We start from the raw sequence: 15,749 nt of genomic DNA, 5'->3' as shown, positions 1-15,749 counted from the left end.
ACTGAAAACACTGGTTCAGGTTATCAGTGAAAGCGACTGTAGCACTAACATTTCTATAATTCTCCAAACTATCCAGTAGTGCAATGTGCTAAAAAGCTGTGGGATACATGTACATAAGTAAAACCAAATCTGAGGAGAAAATTTGATTATTTTGAAATCAAGCAATACTACTTTTTTTTATCTTCTTAATCATTTTTATTGATTTCTCCCTTCCATTGACACTGGATCATGCTTTTCCTCAAGAATGAAAACAATATTGCTACATTAAGAAATTAGTATTCAGCATGTCACCCACACCTGGAATTACAAATGTAGGTTTCAAGGATATGACAGTGTAAATACAAGGGAATAATTAGCTATTGGTGACATTTCAGACACGAATTGGGAAGATATTCTGCCTACTCTTGAAGTGTAATAACCATTAGGAGGTGAGGTCAAAACGTTGCCAGAGAATAATAATTGACTGGTTGTCAAAAGCCAAAGAAGGTCAAATTCCCTTCAACAAATTCTGAAATTTGATTTCAGACTTTCAAACTAAAAAACTTGATTTGGTCAGCTTCCTGAAGATGGATATATTTCTTGAGGATAGATTATTATACAAGTTCACAAGAGATCAATATGTAGAGATAAAAATTGCTAATTAACTAGTTTACAATGATGCATGAAACTGCTACACAGATAAAAATATTTGCATTAGAAGACCAATGTATTCTATATCTGAATACAGATCTCAGTTTCTGTTAATAAATAGTTACTGAGTAAAAATACTATATTAAATATGAGTGAATAAATGATCTCTGCTCTTGATATCTCACTGACTAGGCTAAAAGAGTAGAGAAGAGAGAATGTGATAAAACTTGGGCAAATGGGTGGATAGAGGTGGAAAGGATGGAGAAAGGAGCATGTAGAAAAACAGAGATAAGAGAGCATGACACACTTGAGGAAATATAATTCAGTATAGTTAATATACTAGAAGAGAAATGGTGAGAGATAAAGATAGGGAAATGAGCAAGATCCCATTCAAGAAAGGTCTTACAAGCCTTGTTAAGCAGTTGATCTTTTTGCTTAAGAGCAATGGGGAGTCACTTCTGGGTTTTAAGCAGTTAATTATTAGATTTTTATTTTGAAAGATCAGTTTGGCAATTGTGTGATGAATAGACTGGATGAAAGGGTAGCAAGAAAAGAGTCGGGAACACTTGCTGTAACTTAGGTGAGAAGTGATGATACTAGAACAAGGAAGACGACAGTATACCTGGAGGGAAGAAATGGATAAGTGAGGTATTTAGGAGGTGAAATTAATAGGACTTATCATTTAACTTTTTGTGTGGGGTAGGGAGAATGGAGAGTCCAAAACGATATACCTTATTTTGAGCCTGGATACAGGAAGAAGTAGCAAATCGAGGGGAAAGAAAATGCGTGTAGTTTGGGGGTTTTAATTATCTTTAGTCAAGGAAGCCAATAAAAAGACATTTTGATGTAGAGGGCTGAGACTCAAGAGATAGATCTGAGATAAAGGTCTAGATTTGTGCATCATTATAGAAGCCACCAAAAGGGATAACATCACAGGGAAAGAATGTGTTAGAGTAATGAGAGAGATGGGCCTAGAAGTGAGGGACGCTAGAATTTAAGTTATAAGCAAAAGGAAAAGGAGCCTGAAAAATGTCTAAGAAGAGATGGCAGGACAAATGGAAGAAAAACTGGGAGAACTTGCTATCAAGAAAGCAGGTGAAAGAGTTTTTCACTAAAAATGGAGTAGTTATATAAGGGCCAAGAAAATCTCCATTGGATTTAGGGGAAAAAATGACCTTAAAAAAGAGAAATGATGGTAAGAGCATTTTCAGAGGACGATTAATGACAGAAACCTGAGTGTGATAGATCATAAAGGGAGTGGAAGTTGAAGAAGAGGAACCAGTGTGAGTGCTGACAACTCTTCCCATAAGTTTGTGTCAAAGAGGAGAAAAATAATAGGACTTGAAAGGAGCACTAGTGACAAGACATTATTTTTGTGTGAGTGTACTTTGTGTGGTTTGACTCATCTGTTTGTTAGTTGTTAAAATGGAGAGAGTTGGCCACACTTGATATTGGAGGGAGGGATGGAGGGAGGAAGGAAGGGAGGAAGAAAAATAAAAGAAAAGAAAGAAAGAAAGGAAGGAAGGAAGGAAGGAAGAAAAAGAAGGAAGGGAGGGAGAAAGAAAGAAGGAAGGAAGGAAAGAAAGAGAAAGAGGGAGGGAGGAACGGAGGAAGAAAAAGACACTAAAGTATAGATTGGGATATTCTACAAGGTTCTTCAGGAGGAAGGAATAGAATCTAGGACACAGAAAGACGTGATCAGCATTGGATGATGTCTTAGTTTGTTAGGGCTGCCATAGCAAAGTACCACAAACTGGGTGATGTAAACAACAGAAATGCATTGTCTCACAGTTCTGGAAGGTGGAAGTCTGAAATCAAGGTGTCGACAGGGTTGGTTCCTTCTGACTGCTGTGAAGAAGAGTCTATTTCAGGCCTCTGTCCATGTCTTATAGATGGTAGATGGCCATTTCTTCCTTATGTCTCTTCACATCATCTTTGCTACATGAATGTGTCTAAATTTTCCCTTTTTATATTGGATTAGAGGTCCACCCTCCACCAATATGACCTCAACCTAATTTAACTAATTACATCTGCGATTACTCTATTTCCGAATAAGATCACATTCTGAGCTACTGTGGGTTAGGACTTCAACATATAAATTTTCAGAGGGTAGAATTCAACTTATAATAGATGAGAAGAGAGACACTTCTTCCCGTGTAGCAGGAAAAAAAGAGAAAAAGTGGCTTTGTGCAGCTGTAGATTTTGTAGCAGGAAATATAGGAGTTTCCATCTGCCTTTTATTTTCTCTAGAGTGGAGACAAAATCATCAGCAAAGAAGGAGTCAGAGTTGGAAGTGTAAGTTTCTGGAAGAGGTTTTAAAGAGCCATTGCACAGAATGAAGGCTAACTGGGTAGAATGTCAGGCAGCTTTGCAGGTACTATGGCATCAGCTTATGATAGTCAAAAGAAATAATCAATTATTTAGTGGTGCCCTTCAGATAATAATATAGGAAGGGCTGCTTTGGTCATATAATGGCTTAAAACAAAATGTGTGTCAGTGTCACTAAGGAAAAGTTATTCTGATTCACCAGTTAGCCCATTTATTTGGAGCCCAGGTTAAATGTCAGTTTGTTTGTGACAATCTCAGTTTAAAAGAGAAGCACACTCACTTATTTGTTCTAAAATTAAACGGAACTAGAATTTCTATTAAAGCATTCAATACAATCTGTTTCCTCCACTAGATTGTGTTCTAAAGAGAGGGGTCACCTTTTGCATCTTTCTGTTTCTAAATATCCCCTAACATTCCTCTATGGCATTGGTGTAGTCAGTAATTAGTGAGCATTTCTAGAATTGAACCTTGAGGAGTAATGAGTTTTCACTGAGTACCTGTGTCCTACTGAGAGTAATTTTTCTTCAAAAGTTTTGTCCAATGGTACACATTTTCTAGAAAAAGGAGGTGTGAGATTCATGCATAATTGTAAAGTTCAAGAATATAAACATATGGTGAGCTCTAAAAGCAGAGCACACCTGAGCCTCTTAAAGAAATATCAAATAACCAGATATCTAATCTCATGAAAGTTAAGTTTAACTTGGTGTAAAATTATAGCATTGACTTAATAAACTTCCTAGTATATTTTTTCTATTTATGGAATCTGTAAATATAGATATATCTATAAATAAAACAGGTATCTATAAACATTATATATTAGGGTCAACATTTTTAAATACTAGGGAATAGGAACAATAAATAAATGTAAGATATGAAAAAATATTTTATTTTGCCTTATTTTTCAGAGTGATTGTGTACTTAGTTTTTTCCTCTCTGAGCCTGTGGAACAAACAATGGAAGAATCATCACCTGTGGACCTAGGCAAGTAATTTTATCATTATTTCTATGTACAATTATTGTTTCAATATAATTGTACAAAAATCATAACTATAATTTTTTATTTTTCAAATTAAAATCTCTTTTTAAGAATAAGGCCTTAAGAGTCTTTTCTAACCACTTCGAAAGCTTTTTAACTCCTTAGACTATGTCTATCAAGTTAAATTAAACCCAGATATATTTGTCCAATTATAATAACTACATGGTATCACACTATTAACTCATTTCAATTAATTGTGCATTGAGATGGAATTGCATTTCAGAGGCAGAAGTCCTGTTTTCCCCTGCAGGTAAGTCTTACAATTTACTCAACATATTTGGAAACAACAAAAATAAATATTAGGCAATAATAATGATCATGAGTTATCTAGCAGTTTCACTCTTATCTTTTAAAGCTCAATAATTATTCCAGCTCCCTCATGAAGTCTTCTTTTATTACCAGGATCCCAAACTAGACCAGCACAATTATTCACCCTATTCTCTGCCATATGTATGTTAATTCTAATTAATTTTTCTATCATCATCTCACCTAGATTGGCAGAGACTCTTTTTGAATGTCCCGTCAATCTTTTTTTTTTTTGACAGTTTAAAATATTACTTATTTTTTTGAGAGGCCTAGGTTTAATTACATGCTTGGGGATGGGTCTTTACCCATTTGTTCATCTCCATTTTTGCTTAAGTTATCTCTAGTTTTCTCTTATGTGAAGCCAAGAGCATCTCAGCCGTTAAAATATTAGAATGTCCTATCAATCTTAAGCATTCGTAATATAATTCCATTGCCAGTGGCCATCTAATACTGATACTGGTTTTTATCTCATATAAGATTTGCAAACCCATAATTTTCTAGAGCTTACCCCCTTTCCTTTGCAGCTCCCTGTCTGAGTTTTATCCACATCCACCTTCCAATTCTCTGCCTTTAAGATTAGGCCCATCTGCTCATTACCTCTGCCTGTATCTGACATCCTAGATATTTAACCCTCATACAGAACAACAGTTCTGTACAGCCAGGTCAGGTCTTATAGTGTGACTATTTATTGTTACATATTTATTTTTGTGTCTGCCTTGTTTCTCCTGTTAGACTGAGAGTAACTTTAAATCAAGGACTCACTTCCCTACTATGCATTGCTCTATACTAACAAATCCTAATTTAATATATGAGAATTGTACCACTTTTATTCCCCACATTTTACTCATGTAACGTTACTCTCTAAGATGCTTTATATAGTCAATATATAACATATATATATGTTCAATATATAACATATATATATATAACATATATATATATATATATCAATATATAACATAAACAATATTAAGTAAGGTAATTTCTTACATTTTATAGCATGTATCTAAAGAAGAATAATGCCCACAATATAAAATATTTTTATTGTCATAATTTACAAATTATACAACAAATATCTTTTTAAAAAATATAGTATTAGCTGGGGAGATTTTCACAATCAATATTTATAAACTTGCATTAAACAGATTAAAAAACCCAATAATAATAAAGTTGCCAATTTCTAGAGATGTCAAACTTTAAGAAAAAGCTACTAGATTGGCCTCTATTTTGTCATTAAAGGCCTTAAAGAAAATTCTTTCTCTGTGTTTCAAAAAGTAAACTGTGGATCACTATCAAGTTTTTAAATTTGGTGATTATTATAAGGTGTTTTAAAATACATACACACAAAAAATTTAGGATTCTTATTGTAAAAACTAAAATGGTTGCTTGAGAATTCTTTTTTTTCTGGTTTGCTTATATCTTACTACATCATACAATACTCAGGATTTGTTTCGTCACTGTTAATGAGCAAAAGATTTGATTCTCAATATTTTTAAATACAGGCTGCCTATGAAATACAGCTTGTTATCTTAAAACAACAGAACACACCTTCTAAGCAGGATATGCAAATCATTACAACAAACAAGGATTAGCAGGAAGTTGTTCCTTCTTGTATGCTTTAAATTATTTCCTCTTTCATACTTCTGAATTCTTAATGTTAATACTTTTGTCACAGAATATCAGTTGATTCTAAACAAGAAGCACAATATTATTCTAAGCATAATTCTTGTCAACTAGATGAAACTTTGAGCTTATGTTGTTAAATGAGTAGAGGATAAAGTTATTCAAGTGTATTTAAATAATGGTTTAAATAGGATGACCTTAAGCAAAAATCCCAGACTTTACCATTTTACTACCACAGCTAATGAATTGAGAGTGGATTCTGGACACCTATGTATCTAGGCACATGACTTATAAAGATCATATTAGAAATCATTTATAGTCCTGCATCTGGGAGATATTCATATTCCTTTGCCTTTACTCACTAACTAAATGTGCCACGGTAGAACAACAGAAGAATTTATCTTTTTCACGTGCCAGCCAATTACTTCTCTCCTCTACTTAACACTTTTCCTTGGCTTCTCATTGCCTTTAGGCAAGGGCAACATCATGGGCTTGTAACCTATGCAGTCATACAAAGCACAGTGCTTAGAACAATCCTGCTGTCACTGTACTGAAATTCTTAACAATTTCTGTAAAAAGGCTCTGAATTTTCATTTTCCTTTTTTTTTTTTTTTTTTTGTGGTACGCGGGCCTCTCACTGTTGTGGCCTTTTCCGTTGCAGAGCACAGGCTCCGGATGCGCAGGCTCAGCGGCCATGGCTCAGGGGCCCAGCCGCTCTGCGGCATGTGGGACCTTCCTGGACCGGGTCACGAACCCGTGTCCCCTGCATCGGCAGGCGGACTCTCAACCACTGCGCCACCAGGGAAACCCCTTCATTTTGCATTTTTATTTCATTGACCCCCACAAATTATGTAGCTTGCCCAGCTCTTTGGAAGAAGACCAAAATCCTCCTGATGCATCTCAGCAGAACCTGGCACCCACCAATTTCCCTTTCCAGTCTAATATCAGGTCCTTCCCCATCTTCATTCCTATCTTTTTCCAATTTTTCAACTGAGACAAGATCCTCAGTACCTCACAGATTCAATTTTCTCTGCCTAGATCACTTGACTCCTGTTCCACCTTCCCCATCATTTTTTTTTTTTTTTGCTACATTCATTGGCGTATAATTGCTTTACAATGGTGTGTTAGTTTCTGCTTTAAAACAAGGTGAATCAGTTATACATATACATATGTTCCCATATCTCTTCCCTTTTGCGTCTCCCTCCCTCTCACCCTCCCTATCACACCCCTCCAGGAGGTCACAAAGCACCGAGCTGATCTCCCTGTACTATGTGGCTGCTTCCCACTAGCTATCTACCTTACGTTTGGTAGTGTATATATGTCCATGCCTCTCTCTTGCTTTGTCACAGCTTACCCTTCCCCCTCCCCATATCCTCAAGTCCATTCTCTAGTAGGTCTGTGTCTTTATTCCTGTCTTACCCCTAGATACTTCATGCCATTTTTTTCCTTAAATTCCATATATATGTGTTAGCATACGGTATTTGTCTCTCTCTTTCTGACTAACTTCACTCTGTATGACAGACTCTAGGTCTATCCACCTCATTACAAATAGCTCAATTTCGTTTCTTTTTATGGCTGAGTAATATTCCATTGTATATATGTGCCACATCTTCTTTATCCATTCATCCGATTATGGACACTTAGGTGTCTCCGGGCTATTGTAAATAGAGCTGCAATGAACATTTTGGTACATGACTCTTCTTGAATTATGGTTTTCTCAGGGTATATGCCCAGTAGTGGGATTGCTGGGTTATATGGTAGTTCTATTTGTAGTTTATTAAGGAACCTCCATACTGTTCTCCACAGTGGCTGTATCAATTTACATTCTCACCAGCAGTGCAAGAGTGTTCCCTTTTCTCCACACCCTTTCCAGCATTCATTGTTTCTAGATTTTTTGATGATGGCCATTCTGACTGGTGTGAGATGATATCTCATTGTAGTTTTGATTTGCATTTCTCTAATGATTAGTGATGTTGAGCATTCTTTCATGTGTTTGTTGGCAGTCTGTATATCTTCTTTGGAGAAGTGTGTATTTAGGTCTTCTGCCCATTTTTGGATTGGGTTGCTTGTTTTTTTGTTATTAAGCTGCATGAGCTGCTTATAAATTTTGGAGATTAATCCTTTGTCAGTTGCTTCATTTGCAAATACTTTCTCCCATTCTGAGGGTTGCCTTTTGGTCTTGTTTATGGTTTCCTTTGCTGTGCAAAAGCTTTGAAGTTTCATTAGGTCCCATTTGTTTACTTTTGTTTTTATTTCCATTTCTCTAGGAGGGGGGTCAAAAAGGATCTTGCTATGATTTATGTCATAGAGTGTTCTGCCTATGTTTTCCTGTAAGAGTTTGATAGTTTCTGGCCTTACATTTAGGTCTTTAACCCATTTTGAGATTATTTTTGTGTATGGTGTTAGGGAGTGATCTAATCTCATACTTTTACATGTAGCTGTCCAGTTTTCCCAGCACCACTTATTGAAGAGGCTGTCCTTTCTCCACTGAACATGCCTGCCTCCTTTATTAAAGATAAGGTGACCATATGTGCTTGGGTTTATCTCTGGGCTTTCTATCCTGTTCCACTGATCTATCTTTCTGGTTTTGTGCCAGTACCATACTGTCTTGATTACTGTCGCTTTGTAGTATAGTCTGAAGTCAGGGAGCCTGATTCCTCCAGCTCCGTTTTTCGTTCTCAAGATTGCTTTGGCTATTCGGGTCTTTTGTGTTTCCATACAAATTGTGAAATTTTTTGTTCTAGTTCTGTGAAAAATGCCATTGGTAGTTTGACAGGGATTGCATTGAATCTGTAGATTACTTTGGGTAGTATACTCATTTTCACAATGTTGATTCTTCCAATCCAAGAACATGGTATATCTCTCCATCTATTTGTATCATCCTTAATTTTTTTCATCAGTGTCTTATAATTTTCTGCATACAGATCTTTTGTCTCCTTGGGTAGGTTTATTCCTAGATATTTTATTCTTTTTGTTGCAATGGTAAATGGGAGTGTTTTCTTGATTTCACTTTCAGATTTTTCATCATTAGTGTATAGGAATGCCAGAGATTTCTGTGCATTAATTTTGTATCCTGCTACTTTACCAAATTCATTGATTAGCTCTAGTAGTTTTCTGGTAGCATCTTTAGGATTCTCTATGTAAAGTATTATGTCATCTGCAAACAGTGACAGCTTTACTTCTTCTTTTCCAAATTGGATTTCTTTTATTTCCTTTTCTTCTCTGATTGCAGTGGCTAAAACTTCCAAAACTATATTGAATAAAAGTGGTGAGAGTGGGCAACCTTGTCTTGTTCCTGATCTTAGTGGAAATGCTTTCAGTTTTTCACCATTGAGGACGATGTTGGCTGTGGGTTTGTCATATATGGCCTTTATTATGTTGAGGAAAGTTCCCTCTATGCCTACATTCTGCAGGGCTTTTATCATAAATGGGTGTTGAATTTTGTCAAAAGCGTTCTCTGCATCTATTGAGATGATCATATGAAATTTCTCCTTCAATTTGTTAATATGGTGTATCACATTGATTGATTTGCATATATTGAAGAATCCTTGCATTCCTGGAATAAACCCCACTTGATCATGGTGTATGATCTGTTTAATGTGCTGTTGGATTCTGTTTGCTAGTAGTTTGTTGAGGATTTTTGCATCTATGTTCATCAGTGATATTGGCCTGTAGTTTTCTTTGTGACATCCTTGTCTGGTTTTGGTATCAGGGTGATGGTGGCCTCGTAGAATGAGTTTGGGAGTGTTCCTCCCTCTGCTATACTTTGGAAGAGTTTGAGAAGGATAGGTGTTAGCTCTTCTCTAAATGTTTGATAGAATTTGCCTGTGAAGCCATCTGGTCCTGGGCTTTTGTTTGTTGGAAGATTTTTAATCACAGTTTCAGTTTCAGTGCTTGTGATTGGTCTGTTCATATTTTCTATTTCTTCCTGATTCCGTCTTGGCAGGTTGTACATTTCTAAGAATTTGTCCATTTCTTCCAGGTTGTCCATTTTATTGGCATAGAGTTGCTTGTAGTAATCTCTCATGATCTTTTGTATTTCTGCAGTGTCAGTTGTTACTTCTCCTTTTACATTTCTAATTCTATTGATTTGAGTCTTCTCCCTTTTTTTCTTGATGAGTCTGGCTAATGGTTTATCAATTTTGTTTATCTTCTCAAAGAACCAGCTTTTAGTTTTATTGATCTTTGCTATCGTTTCCTTCATTTCTTTTTCATTTAGTTCTGATCTGATATTTATGATTTCTTTCCTTCTGCTAACTTTGGGGTTTTTTTTTCTTCATTCTCTAATTGCTTTAGGTGCAAGTTTAGGTTGTTTATTCGAGATGTTTCCTGTTTCCTAAGGTAGGATTGTATTGCTATAAACTTCCATCTTAGAACTGCTTTTGTTGCATCCCATAGATTTTGGGTCGTCGTGTCTCCATTGTCATTTGTTTCTAGGTATTTTTTGATGTCCTCTTTGATTTCTTCAGTGATCACTTGCTTATTAAGTAGTGTATTGTTTAGCCTACATGTGTTTGTATTTTTTACAGATCTTTTCTTGTAATTGATATTTAGTCTCATAGCATTGTGGTCGGAAAGATACTTGATACAATTTCAGTTTTCTTAAATTTACCAAGGCTTGATTGGTGACCCAAGATATGATCTATCCTGGAGAATGTTCCATGAGCACTTGAGAAAAATGTGTATTCTGTTGTTTTTGGATGGAATGTCCTATAAATATCAATTAAGTCCATCTTGTTTAATGTATCATTTAAAGCTTGTGTTTCCTTTTTATTTTCATTTTGGATGATCAGTCCATTGGTGAAAGTGGGGTGTTAAAGTCCCATACTATGAATGTGTTACTGTTGATTTCCCCTTTTATGGCTGTTAGTATTTGCCTTATGTATTGAGGTGCTCCTGTGTTGGGTGCATAAATATTTACAATTGTTATATCTTCTTCTTGGATTGATCCCTTGATCATAATGTAGTGTCCTTCTTTCTCTCTTCTAATAATCTTTATTTTAAAGTCTATTTTGTCTGATATGAGAATTGCTACTCCAGCTTTCTTTTGGTTTCCATTTGCATGAAATATCTTTTTCCATCCCCTCACTTTCAGTCTGTATGTGTCTCTAGGTCTGAAGTGGGTCTCTGTAGACAGCAAATATATGGGTCTTGTTTTTGTATCCATTCAGCCAATCTGTGTCTTTTGGTGGGAGCATTTAGTCCATTTACATGTAAGGTAATTATCGATATGTATGTTCCTATTCCCATTTTCTTAATTGTTTTGGGTTCGTTTTTGTAGGTCTTTTCCTTCTCTTGTGTTTCTTGCCTAGAGAAGTTCCTTTAGCATTTGCTGTAAAGCTTGTTTGGTGGTCCTGAACTCTCTCAGCTGAACTCTCTCAGCTTTTGCTTGTCTGTAACGGTCTTAATTTCTTCATCAAACCTGAATGAGATCCTTGCTGGGTAGAGTAATCTTGGTTGCAGGTTTTTCTCCTTCATCACTTTAAGTATGTCCTGCCAGTCCCTTCTGGCTTGCAGAGTTTCTGCTGAAAGATCAGCTGTTAACCTTATGGGGATTCCCTTGTGTGTTATTTGTTGTTTTTCCCTTGCTGCTTTTAATATGTTTTCTTTGTATTTAATTTTTGACAGTTTGATTAATATGTGTCTTGGCATATTTCTCCTTGGATTTATCCAAGGGGATAAATATGTATGGGACTCTCTGTGCTTCCCGGACTTGAAAAACTATTTCCTTTCCCATATTAGGGAAGTTTTCAACTATAATCTCTTCAAATATTTTCTCAGTTCCTTTCTTTTTCTCTTCTTCTTCTGGAACCCCTATAATTCGAATGTTGGTGCGTTTGATGTTGTCCCAGAGGTCTCTGAGACTGTCCTCAGTTCTTTTCATTCTTTTTTCTTTATTCTGCTCTGCAGTAGTTATTTCCACTATTTTATCTTCCAGAACTTATCCGTTCTTCTGCCTCAGTTATTCTGCTATTGATCCCATCTAGAGTATTTTTAATTTCATTTATTGTGTTGTTCATCATTGTTTGTTTCATCTTTAGTTCTTATAGGTCCTTCTTAAATGTTTCTTGCATTTTGTCTATTCTATTTGCAAGATTTGGATCATCTTTACTATCATTATTCTGAATGCTTTTTCAGGTAGACTGCCTATTTCCTCTTCATTTGTTAGGTCTGGTGGGTTTTTGTCTTGCTCCTTCATCTGCTGTGTGTTTTTGTTTTTTTTTTTTAACATCTTTTTTGGGGCATAATTGCTTTACAATGGTGTGTTAGTTTCTGCTTTATAACAAAGTGCTGTGTGTTTTTCTGTCTTCTCATTTTCCTTATCTTACTGTGTTTGGGGTCACCTTTCGGCAGGCTGCAGGTTCGTAGTTCCCGTTGTTTTTGGTTTCTGTCCCCAGTGGCTAAGGTTGGGTCAGTGGGTTTTGTAGGCTTCCTGGTGGAGGGGACTAGTGCCTGTGTTCTGGTGGATGAGGCTGAATTTTGTCTTTCTTGTGGGCAGGTCCACGTCTGGTGGTGTGTTTTGGGGTGTCTGTGGCCTTATTATGATTTTAGGCAGCCTCTCTGCTAATGGGTGGTGTTGTGTTCCTGTCTTGCTAGTTGTTTGGCATGGGATGTCCAGCAGTGTAGCTTGCTGGTCGTTCAATGAAGCTGGGTGCTGGTGTTGAGATGGAGATCTCTGGGAGATTTTCACCGTTTGATATTATGTGGAGCTGGGACGTTTCTTTTGGACCAGTGTCCTGAAGTTGGCTCTCCCTCCTCAGAGGCACAGTACTGATTCCTGGCTGCTGCAGCAAGAGCCATTCATCCACACGGCTCAGAATAAAAGGGAAAAAAAAGTAGAAAGAAAGAATTAGTAGAAGTAGAAAGAGAGAAAGAAAGAAAGAAAGGAGGGAGGGAGGGAGGAAGGAAGGAGGGAAGGAAGGAAAAAAAGAAAGGAGATAAAGTAGAATAAAGTAAAGTAAGATAAAATATAATAAAGTTATTAAAATAAAAAAATAATTATTAAGAGAAAAGAAAAAAAAATTTAAAAACAAACATAAAAACCCGGACGGATAGAACTCTAGGACAAATGGTGGATGCAAAGCTATACAGACAAAATCTCACACAGAAGCATACACATACACACTCACAAAAAGAGGAAAAGGGGGAAAAAAATCATAAATCTTGCTCTCAAGTCCACCTCCTTAATTTGGGATGATTCATTGTTTATTCATGTATTCCACAGATGTAGGTACATCAAGTTGATTGTGGAGCTTTAATCCGCTGCTTCTGAAGCTGCTGGTAGAGATTTCCCTTTCTCTTCTTTGTCCTCACAGCTCCCAGGGGCTCAGCTTTGGATTTGGCCCCGCCTCTGCATGTAGGTCGCCGGAGGGCGTCTGTTCTTCGCTCAGACAGGACGGGGTTAAAGGAGCCGCTGATTCCGCGGCTCTGGCTCACTCAGGCTGGAGGGGAGGGAGGGGCACGGAGGGCGGGGCGAGCCTGCGGCAGCAGACGCCGGCGTGACGTTGCACCAGCCTGAGGCGCGCCGTGCGTTCTCCGGGAGGAGTTGACCGTGGATCCCGTGGCCCTGGCAGTGGCGGGCTGCACAGGCTCCCCGGAAGGAGGGTGTGGATAGTGACCTGTGCTCGCACAAAGGCTTTTTGTTGGCGGCAGCAGCAGCCTGAGCGTCTCATGTCCGTCTCTGGGGTCCGCGCTTTTAGCCGCGGCTCGAGCCTGTCTCTGGAGCTCCTTTAAGCAGCACTCTTAATCCCCTCTCCTCGCGCACCAGGAAACAAAGAGGTAAGAAAAAGTCTCTTGCCTCTTCGGCAGGTCCAGACTTTTCCCTGGACTCCCTCCTGGCTAGCCATGGCGCACTAACCCCTTCAGGCTGTGTTCACGCCGCCAACCTGGCGCTGCAACCAAAGCCCGAGCCTCAGCTCCCAGCCCCGCCCGCCCGCCCCGGCGGGGGAGCAGACAAGCCTCTCGGGCTGGTGAGTGCCGTTCGGCCCTGATTCTCTGTGTGGGAATCTCTCCGCTTTGCCCCAGCACCCCTGTTGCTGCGCTCTCCTCCGCGGCCCCGAAGCTTCCCCCTACGCCACCCGCAGTCTCCGCCCGCGAAGGGGCTTCCTAGTGTATGGAAACCTTTCCTCCTTCACAGCTCCCTCCCACGGGTGCAGGTCCCGTCCATATTCTTTTGTCTCTGTTTATTCTTTTTTCTTTTGCCCTACCCAGGTACGTGGGGGGTTTCTTGCCTTTTGGGGTGTCTGAGGTCTTCTGCCAGCGTTCAGTAGGTGTTCTGTAGGAGTTGTTCCACGTGTAGATGTATTTCTGGTGTATCTGTGGGGAGGAAGGTGATCTCCACCAATTTTTCTTTTTAATAAGGAAGTTTTTGCTCTTTGTCACATATTTATTTATTTATATTTTGTCTGTGTTGGGTCTTCGTTGCTGTGCATGGGCTTTCTCTAGTTGTAGCAGGCAGGGCCTACTCTTCATTGTAGTGCACGGGCTTCTCATTGCGGTGGCTTCTCTTGTTGCAGAGCAGGGGCTCTAGGCACCCAAACTTCAGTAGTTGTGGCTCGCGGGCTCTAGAGTGCAGACTCAGTAGTTATGGCACATCGGCTTAGTTGCTCCCCAGCATGTGGGATCTTCCAGGACCAGGGCTTGAACCCGTGTCCCCTGAACTGGCAGGCAGATTCTTAAGCACTGCGCCACCAGGGAAGTCCTCCCCATCATTTTTTTTTTTAACATCTTTATTGGAGTATAATTGCTCTACAATGATGTGTTAGTTTCTTTTGTATAACAAAGTGAATCAGCTATACGTGTACATATATCCCCATACCTCCTCCCTCTTGCGTCTCCCACCCACCCTCCCTATCTCACCCCTCTAGGTGGTCACAGAGTACCGAACTGATCTCCCTGTGCTATGCAGCTGCTTCCCACGAGCTATCTGTTTAACATTTGATAGTGTATATATGTCCATGCCACTGTTTCATTTCGTCCCAGCTTACCCTTCCCCCTCCCTGTGTCCTCAAGTCCATTCTCTACATCTGCGTCTTTATTCTTGTCCTGCTCCTAGGTTCTTCAGAACCCTTTTTGGGTTTTTTTCTAGATTCCATATATATATGTTAGCATATGGTATTTGTTTTTCTCTTTCTGACTTATTTCACTCTGTATGACAGTCTCTAGGTCCATCCACCTCATTACAAATAACTCAATTTCGTTTCTTTTTGTGTCTGAGTAATATTCCATTGTATATATGTGCCACACCTTCTTTATCCACTCACCTGTCGATAGACACTTAGGTTGCTTCCATGTGCTGGTTATTGTAAATAGGGCTGCAATGAACATTGTGGTACATGACTCTTATTGAATTATGGTTTTCTCAGGGTATATGCCCAGTAGTGGGATTGCTGGGTCGTATGGTAGTTCTATTTTTAGTTTCTTAAGGAACCTCCAAACTGTTCTCCACAGGGGCTGTATCAATTTACATTCCCATCAACAGTGCAAGACGGTTCCCTTTTCTCCACACCCTCTCCAGCATTTATTGTTTGTAGATTTTTTTATGATGGTCATTCTGACTGGTGTGAGGTGATACCTCATTGTAGTTTTGATTTACATTTCTCTAATGATTAGTGATGTTGAACATCCTTTCGTGTGTTTGTTGGCAATCTGTATATCTTCTTGGGAGAAATGTGTATTTAGGTCTTCTGCCCATTTTTGGATTGGGTTGTTTGTTTTTTTGATATTGAGCTGCATGAGCTGCTTGTATATTTTGGAGATTAATCCTTTGTCAGTTGCTTCATTTGCAAATATTTTCTCCCATTCTGAGGGTTGTCTTTTGGTCTTG

At 38.4% G+C, this 15,749-nt stretch overlaps 1 protein-coding gene across 7 annotated transcripts in view; it reads left to right on the top strand.

The window, feature by feature from the left end:
* Nucleotides 1–15,749, top strand: part of PIK3C2G (phosphatidylinositol-4-phosphate 3-kinase catalytic subunit type 2 gamma) — a 360,629-nt gene that overhangs the window by 290,424 nt on the left and 54,456 nt on the right. For all 7 annotated transcript variants that reach the window (XM_060166784.1, XM_060166785.1, XM_060166781.1 and 4 more), the window contains one exon: nucleotides 3,864–3,939. In XM_060166784.1, the coding sequence (XP_060022767.1) occupies nucleotides 3,864–3,939 (76 nt within the window). The remainder of the gene's footprint in view (nucleotides 1–3,863; nucleotides 3,940–15,749) is intronic.

The sequence above is a fragment of the Lagenorhynchus albirostris genome, chromosome 11 (assembly GCF_949774975.1).
Source record: "Lagenorhynchus albirostris chromosome 11, mLagAlb1.1, whole genome shotgun sequence".
NCBI lineage: Eukaryota > Metazoa > Chordata > Mammalia > Artiodactyla > Delphinidae > Lagenorhynchus > Lagenorhynchus albirostris.
This window is presented reverse-complemented; position numbering and strand designations above follow the sequence as displayed.